Genomic DNA, 8876 nt, shown 5'->3' with positions numbered 1-8876 from the left:
CATAGAGTTAGTGTATAGTGATGATCGCTGGTCAGCGTGGAGTCCGTGGGCCGAAGGGCCTGTTTCTGCACTATATCTCCAAAGTCCAAAATCTAAATAATAATAGTGAAAAGAAAAACAAAAACAATCCCCTCACCTCTGTAGTTCGGAGCTTACTTGGAGATTTCAGTGTTTAATAGCCTGATCGTTGTATGAAGAAGCCGCTCCTGAACCTGGACATTACAGTTTTCAGGCTCCTATGCCTTCTTCCCGATGCGGGAGTGGAATGAGAGCGTGGCCAGAGTGGATGTTGTCGGCTGCCTTTTTGAAGCAGCGAAACCTGTAGACCCCTTTGATAACGGGAAGGACAGTATCCCTTATCTCTGGAGAAAATCTGGCGAGCATCTCTGGATGCTTTCAAGAGAGAGCTAGATAGGACTCTTAAAAATAGTGGAGTCAGGGGATATGGGGAGAAGACAGGAACGGGGTACTGATTGGGGATGATCAGCCATGATCACATTGAATGGCGGTGCTGGCTCGAAGGGCCGAATGGCCTACTCCTGCACCGATTGTCTATTGTCTATAAAAGGAATAGGTGACGTTTCGGATCAGAACCCTTCTTCAGACTACGAGAGCTATGCTTGGCCAGGCTGACCCCGCAATATCACCAAGGAAACGGGCCTTCATGGTCAGGCCAAGAACCCTGCACTAACAACAACTGGGACTTGGAAATGGCACCGAATCTGATAACTCTGTATACTGTCTCAGTGTACTACCGCTATACACTTACTGCTATACATTACTGCTATAGAATGAGGAGGGCCGTTGAGAGCATCTGCAGTTCTTTGTTTCTATATCCATGGAAGGGACAACATGTGTAGGAAGGAACTGCAGATGCAGATGCAGGTTTACACTGAAGATAGACACAAAAAGCTGGAGTAACTCAGCAGGTCAGACAGCATCACTGGAAAAAAGGATAGGTGATGTTTGGATCGAGACCCTTCTTCAGACTTCAGACAAGTATCTAAGTGCTTATGTCTACCAATACTTGTACTGAACTGTATACAAAAAGTAATTTAACTGTACCTTGGCGCATGTGACAAATAAAGCACCATTGAACATTTTGCACAATATTGTACAATAAAGTATCATGGAACTTGTCCTGTATCTGAGATGCTTATCTAAGTGCTTGTGTATAGTGATACGTGTACTGAACTGTAGACAAAAATGATTTTCACTGCCCTCGAGTACATGTGACACATAAAGTACCATTGAACACTTTGGTACAAACCAGCACCTGCAGTTCTTTGTTTCCAACTCAATGAGGGTCTGACAAAGGGGTTTGTTCCCCATTCCTTCTCTCCAGAGATGCTGCCTGTCCCGCTGAGTTCATAAGGTCTTAAGTGATAGAAACATAGAAAATAGGTGCAAGAGGAGGCCATTCGGCCCTTCGAGCCAGCACCGCCATTCATTGTGACCATGGCTGATTGTCCCCTATCAATAACCCGTGCCTGCCTTCTCCCCATATCCCTTGACTCCACTAGCACCTAGAGCTCTATCTAACTCTCTCTTAAATCCATCCAGTGATTTGGCCTCCACCGCCCTCTGTGGCAGGGAATTCCATAAATTCACAACTCTCTGGGTGAAAAAGTTTTTTCTCACCTCAGTCTTAAATGACCTCCCCTTTATTCTAAGACTGTGGCCCCTGGTTCTGGACTTGCCCCACATTGGGAACATTTTTCCTGCATCTAGCTTGTCCAGTCCTTTTATAAGTTTCTATAAGATCCCCCTCATCCTTCTAAACTCCAGTGAATACAAGCCTAGTCTTTTAAATCTTTCCTCATATGACAGTCCCGCCATCCCAGGGATCAATCTCGTGAACCTACGCTGCACTGCCTCAATCACAAGGATGTCCTTCCTCAAATTAGGAGACCAAAACTGTACATAATACTCCAGATGTGGTCTCACCAGAGCCCTATACAACTGCAGAAGAACCTCTTTACTCCTATACTGAAATCCTCTTGTTATGAATGGGCCATTCATAATTAAGCAGAATTAGGCCATTCAGCCCATCAAGTCTACTCCGCCATTCAATCATGGCTGATCTATCGTGTAAGAAGGAACTGCAGATGCTGGTTTAAACCAAAGAAAGGCACAAAAAGCTGGAGTAACTCAGCAGGACAGGCAGCATCTCTGGAGAAGGAATGGGTGACGTTTCTTGAAGGGTCTCGACCCGAAAGATCACCCATTCCATCTCTCCAGAGATGCTGCCTGTCCCGCTGAATTATTCCATTTTTTTGTGTCTTTCTATGGCTGATCTATCTCTCCCTCCGAACACCATTCACCTGCCTTCTCCCCATAACCCCTGACACCCGTACTAATCACAAATCTATCTATCTCTGCTTTAAAAATATCCATTGACTTGCCCTCCACAGCCTTCTGTGGCAAAGAATTCCAGATCCACCATCGCTCCTACTAAAGATATTCCTTCTCATCTCCTTCCTCCAGTATTTTGAATGTCTATCTTGAATTGAAGGAAGGTTGGTTTGTGTGATAGGAGAAGAAGTTGAGAAGGGGAAGAGTGAGAGCCGAGTGCGTGATTTTCTGATACGTTTAAGGTGAAGGGGAAAAAGATTTAACAGGAATCTGAGGGGTAACTTTTTCCACACAAAGGGTGGTGAGTGTAAGGAACAAGCTGCCAAGAGGAGGCAGTTGAGGCAGCTACTATCCCAAGGTTTGAAACATTTAGGCAGGTACATGGATAAGGACGGGTTTGGAGGGATATTGTCCAAACGCGAGCAGGTGGGACTGGTGTAGCTGGGACACGTAGGTCGGTGTGGGCAAGTTGGGCCGAAGGGCCTGTTTCCACGCAATATCACTCTATGGGTCTCGACCCGAAGCGTCACCCATTCCTTCTCTCCAAGTCAAGTCAAGTCAAGTCAAGTTTATTCGTCAAGTTTATACGAGATGTGCAGTGAAATGAAAAGTGGCAATGCTCACGAAATTGTGCAAAAACAAACAAACTACAAACAGAATGGAACAGAATCACATATTACATAATTGTGGGAGGGAGTGAAGAAAAAGGAAAAAAACAGCAATTTTAAAAAAAACACCACACAACAGTAAAATGGTACAGTAAAGTTAGTCCCTGGAGAGATAGTTCACAGACCTAATGGCCTCCGGGAAGAAACTCCTTCTCATCCTCTCCGTTCTCACAGCATGGCAACGGAGGCGTTTACCTGACCGTAGCAGCTGGAACAGTCCGTTGCTGGGGTGGAAGGGGTCTCCCATGATCTTGTTGGCTCTGGAGTTACACCTCCTGATGTATAGTTCCTGCAGAGGGGCTGCTCGTCCCGCTGAGTTTCTCCAGCATTTTTTGGTGTCTGTCATAGGTTGTTTTTGTGTGATGGGAGAAGAGTGGGGAAGGGGGAGAGAATGGGAGTTTGAGTGCGTGATTTTCTGACTCGGCGCCCCTACCGTCCTCTCCGCCGGCGAGGCGAGGCGAGTCGAACCATTTTACCTCAGGCGAGCGGCGTCCGCCGGGCGTCGTCGTCAACTTGTGGCACACATCATGGTGCCCCGCTCCCTGCCATGGATGCCCTCCACCGCAAACCAAAGATCTTATAGCGTAGCTATAGGATCTTTGCCGCAAACGGTGTCTGAGACGGACCGGGGAAATCATCAAGGACCCCTTCTCACCCTAACCATGAACTATTTGCCCTCCTCCCATCAGGGAGGCGGGTCGGTACAGGAGCCTCAGGTCTCGCACAAGCAGGCTGAGGAACAGCTTTCAGTCAATAACACCATTACACTGCTGAACTCACAGTCCCGACGCTAGCTATCTTTTATACTCTGAAGAAGGGTTTCGGCCTGAAACGTTGCCTATTTCCTTCGCTCCATAGATGCTGCTGCACCCGCTGAGTTTCTCCAGCTTTTTTGTGTACCTTTTATCTTTTATACTCTCCCATCTGTATACATTGATTTGCCTATCTATGTGCCAGTTTAATTCATCCACAGTGCACACATATTGTTTAACCAGTATTTTTATTTCTACTATCTTGCACGCTGACCAGACGCTAAACTGCATTTCGTTGTACCTGTACTCGTATTTGTGCAATGACAATAAAGTTGAATCAATCAGTCAACGAAGTCTGCTGGAAGATCTTTGGTCGTGAACAAAGCGCGCTGAAGGCCGATGACGACGGTGATGATGACGTGTGTTTGCTGCGCCGCCGGGGGGTGGGGGTGGGACCGCGGTGGGACCGCGGTGACGTCCTCACGCGGCGCGGTGACGTCCTCACGCGGCGCCGCAGCTCTGCGGTATTCGTTGGCCGAGCTGGGGCCGGGAGGGGGGGGGAGGAGGAGGGAAACGCCGGGCGGGCGGGCAGGCGGGCAGGGACGGTCGGTCGGACGGCGATAGGGACACAGGCAGGCACACTGAGAGAGCGGCCTGCTTGGCTGTGTCGGGATTCACCCCAGCGTGTGTGTGTGTGTGTCAAAGGGACGGGCGCCGAGGATCGCCATGACATCGCGAAGGTGAGCTGGGGATGGTGAGGAGGGGACAGAGAGAGAGATGGGAGACGGGGCCGTTCTTTTCTCTGCCCGAGGTGGATGGAATCGGCGCCAGGCCTCGAGGTCAAGGGAGCCGAGGGGAGACAAACAGAGGGGAGAACAAGTATTACTCGTCAGCGCTGGGGAGGGTCAGCCCAAATGGGAGCAGTCCCACCAAGCAAACTGTAGTGGACACCAGTAACTGTGTAAGTGCTGGTTTACACAATAAATAGACCACAGAAAGTGTTGGAGTAACTCAGCGGGTCAGGCAGCATCGCTGGAGGAGATGGATAAGCGACTTTTCGAGTCGGGGCCCATCTTCAGAAGAAGGACCTGAAGAAGAAATGAAATGTTAACTCTATTTCCCTCTCGATTGATATTTCATTTTAACAAAGAAGGAAGCCTTTCTGGCCCATCAAATGTATTTTGGATTAAAACAATGACTGTGAAGTCCTGACCCGAAACATCGCCTATCCATCCTCTCCGCAGATTCTGCCTGACCCGCGGAGTTACTCCAGCACTTTGTGTTTTACTCAAGGTTCCAGCATCTGAAGTTCCTAGTGCATCCATACCCCATGTGGAGGTGCAGTCTGCCTTCTGAAAGGACTGTTCCCTCTCTTTTCTTCAAGAAGTAAACTCTCCTTTCACTCAGTTCAGGTTTCTATAATCTCTGAATCTGCAAGTAATGTGTCAGGCAGATCTGACCATATCTATGTCCCACGTGATCTATGCACTCACATTGAGTTTGATTGGGTTGGTGCAGGTTTGGTAAAAAAAAAACTGAGATGAGAAAACAAATCACAAAATGCTGGAGTAGTTCAGTGGGTCAGGCATCATCTCTAGAAAACATGGATAGTTGGCGATTAGGTCATGACCTGAAATGTCACTGATCCTTGTCTTCCAGAGATGTTGCCTGACCTGCTGAGTTACTCCAACATTTTGTGATTTTCTTTTGTAAACCAGATCTGCAGTTACTTGTCTATACCAAAGATCCTATAGGATCTTTGGTCTATACTGAGATGTGAAAACACCTTTTGTACAATGAGTGGTTAGGGTCTGAATGCCTTACTAGGCATGGTAACAGCGGAGGCAGAATCAACTATGGCTTCTGACTGAAGAAGTGTCCCAACCTGAAACATCGTCTGTCCATTCCCTCCACAGATTGGAGACACAAGGAATTGCAGATACTGGAATCTTGAGTAAAACACAAAGTATTGGAGTAACTACAGCATCTGTGGAAGGAATAGGTAGGCAACATTTCAGGTCAGGGCCCCGAAGAAGGTTCTCGACCAGAAAAGTCACCTATCAATTTTCTCCAGAGATGCTGCTGGACCCACATCAGAGTTACTCCAGCATTTTGTGTCTCCCCTTATTTGTTTCCCTCCATCGATTTGTCTGACCTGCTGAATTGCTCCAGAACTTCTATTTTTGGGTTATAGGGAGAATGGGATTGAGAGCCATGATTGAATGGTGGAATAGAATCGATAGGCAGAATGTCCTAATTCTGCTCCTATAACCTATGAGGATTCTAGCATCTGCAATTGCCTTGGTCTCTCAGACAGATGTGCTGTATTGAAGACCTACCCTACACTGTTGGTGAAAACCATAGGAAAGTAACAGCACAGAATGTGGCCAATTTGCTCATGAATTGTTATCATCCTGAGTAATCCAGCTATCCATTCTCTCCCTTCTTGTAACTGCCAATTCTATTAGGTACTTATCCAACTCCCTTTGGAAGCCACAATCAAATCTACCTCCACTACAACTGCATTTGAACCCTAATCACCCATCGCGTAAAAAGCATTTTCTAATCTCAGTTTTGCTTATTTTACTAGACCTGCACCAATCCAGTAAACCTCGAGGCGAGTGTATAAAAGCATGAGGAAGTAGATAAGGTCAATCTTTTTTTCCCCAGGGCAGGGGAGGATGAAACTAGAAGGCACTGATTTAGGGGGGGGGGAGGATTTAAAAGTAATCTGGAGGGGGGCATCTTTTTCTCACAGTGCGATGGTATGTGTAACGAGCTGCTGGACACAGTGCATCTTGGTACATGTGATGATAAACTAAAGCAAGAACAGGAAGTTGTAGAGGTGGACGTGATTACAATGTTAGAAAAACATTGGACAGGTTTATCTGGATAAGGATAGTTTAGGGAGATATGGGCCAAATGTAGGCAAATGAGGCAAATTCAAGTAGGCAATTTGGTTGATATGGACAATTTGTGCCATTGGGTCAGTTTCCCAAATTTATAACTATGACTCAAACAGGAAAAGCAGCTGTATATTAACTGATGCCTATGTACACATATTTCATCCGAGGGCAGGCCGATCACCGAATCCACTCTTCTGAAATGTACGTTGGGTTCTTTGTTCCAAAGCTTAAAATTCAGTTATATGAAGGTAACACTTTTAACAATTTGAAATATTTTTGATTATAAGTTGTATATCCTGCATTCGAGGGTATCAGCTATAAAGAGAGGTTGGACAGACTTGAATAATTTTCTCTAGAGCATCAGAAGTTGAGGGGAGACCTGATAGAAGCATTTAAATTCAAGAGAAACATAGACAGTCAGAACCTGTTTTCTGAAATGGAAATGTCAAAGACCAGAAGGCATAACTTTACGGTCAGAGGGAGAGAGTCTAAAGGAGATGTATAGGGCAAGTTTTCTTATGCAGAGAGGGTGGGTGCCTCGAACGTGCTACAGGAGTGGTGGTGGAAGAGATAGTGGTGTTTGTGACTTTTAGATAGGTACTTTTAGATCCGTGGCTTTGTCCCATAATGTTTGGGGTAAAGACCCATCATTTATTTATTTACCTCTGTACTCCACAATTTGAGATTTGTAATAGAAAAAAATCACATGTGGTTAAAGTACACATTTGTCAGATTTTAATAAAGGGTATTTTTATACATTTTGGTTTCACCATATAGAACTTACAGCAGTGTTTATACATAGTCCCCCCCATTTCAGGACATCATAATGTTTGGGACGCAGCAATGTCATGTAAATGAACGTAGTCACGTTTAGTATTTTGTTGCATATCCTTTGCACGCAATGACTGCTTGAAGTCTGCGATTCATGGACATCACCAGTTGCTGGGTGTCTTCTCTGGCGATGCTCTGCCAGGCCTGTATTGCAGCCATCCTTTAGTTAATGCTTGTTTTGGGGGCTAGTCCCCTTCAGTTTTCTCTTCAGCATATAAAAGGCATGCTCAATTGGGTTCAGATCGGGTGATTGATTTGGCCACTCAAGAACTCGGTTGAATTTGGTAAGTCTAAGGGTTTGCTGATGTCTCTCACAGTTTTATTCTTGTTTCTCAGTCTCATAATGGCTTCTTTGACTTTCATTGGCATAACTTTGGTCCTCATGTTGGTAAACAGCAATAAAAGTTTCCAAAGGTGATGGAAAGACTGGAAGAAAAACTAGCTGATGAGAGCTCTCTTATATCTGCATTAAGGAGGCGATTAAACACACTTGAGCAATTACAAACACCTGTGAAGCCATGTGTCCTAAACATTATGGTGCCCTGAAATGGGGGGGAGGGGACTATGTATAAACACCGCTGTAATTTCTACATGGTGAAGCCAAAATGTATAAAAATGGCCTTTAATAAAATCTGACAATGTGCACTTTAACCAGATGTGTTTTTTTCTCTATTATAAATCTCAAATTATGGAGTACAGAGGCAAATAAATAAGTTATGGGTCTTTGTCCCAAACATTATGGAGGGATATGGATCACATGCTGACTGAGGAGATTAGTTTAATCTGGCATCATGTTCAGCACAGACTTTGTAGGACAATGGGCCTGTTCCTGTGGTGAACTGGGCTATGTCCTACAATTTGTTGCAAAAATCATAATGTAGGAAACTATTACGCAAGTCTTCTGAGCTGCAGGCCAAATTAGATTTCATTGGATTAATGTCAAATTGCAAGAAGAAAGTAATTGAAATATTAATGCAAGGGCACAGTATGAAGGGGGCAAAGATTGTCAATTGACATATTTGGAATATGTCCTGTTATTGTGGCATTTGTAACATCCTTTTATACATTTTGGAGTTATGTATGTCAAATATTTTTTTCTGGGGAAAAAATCCTTGAGTATTTTGAATAGAATGTTGGCTTAATTTTCAACAAAGGTTGTAGATTAACACAGAAGAAGGACAAGAATGATTCCAGGACTTAAATTGTATGATGAGATGAGTGGTGAAAAGAGGATTGCAATAAAGGATAAGGTAGACACAAAATGCTGGAGTAACTCAGTGGGTGAGGCAGCATCTATGGAGACCCTTCTTCAGATTGATGTCGGGGGGAGGGGGAAAAATATAGAAAGTGGGTGGAGACAGTAG

The 8876-nt window shown here is 45.1% G+C and overlaps 1 protein-coding gene across 2 annotated transcripts in view; it reads left to right on the top strand.

Annotated features, from left to right (window-relative positions):
* Nucleotides 1-4343: 4343 nt before the first annotated feature.
* Nucleotides 4344-8876, top strand: part of ptpn11 (protein tyrosine phosphatase non-receptor type 11) — a 57860-nt gene continuing 53327 nt past the window's right edge. For both annotated transcript variants that reach the window (XM_033043741.1, XM_033043740.1), the window contains exon 1: nucleotides 4344-4515. In XM_033043741.1, coding sequence (XP_032899632.1) covers nucleotides 4502-4515 — 14 coding nt within the window. In that variant the 5' untranslated portion in view covers nucleotides 4344-4501. The remainder of the gene's footprint in view (nucleotides 4516-8876) is intronic.

Source organism: Amblyraja radiata, chromosome 25 (assembly GCF_010909765.2).
Source record: "Amblyraja radiata isolate CabotCenter1 chromosome 25, sAmbRad1.1.pri, whole genome shotgun sequence".
Lineage (NCBI taxonomy): Eukaryota > Metazoa > Chordata > Chondrichthyes > Rajiformes > Rajidae > Amblyraja > Amblyraja radiata.
Note: the sequence above shows the minus strand (reverse complement) of the source record. Positions and strands in the feature narration are given on the sequence as shown.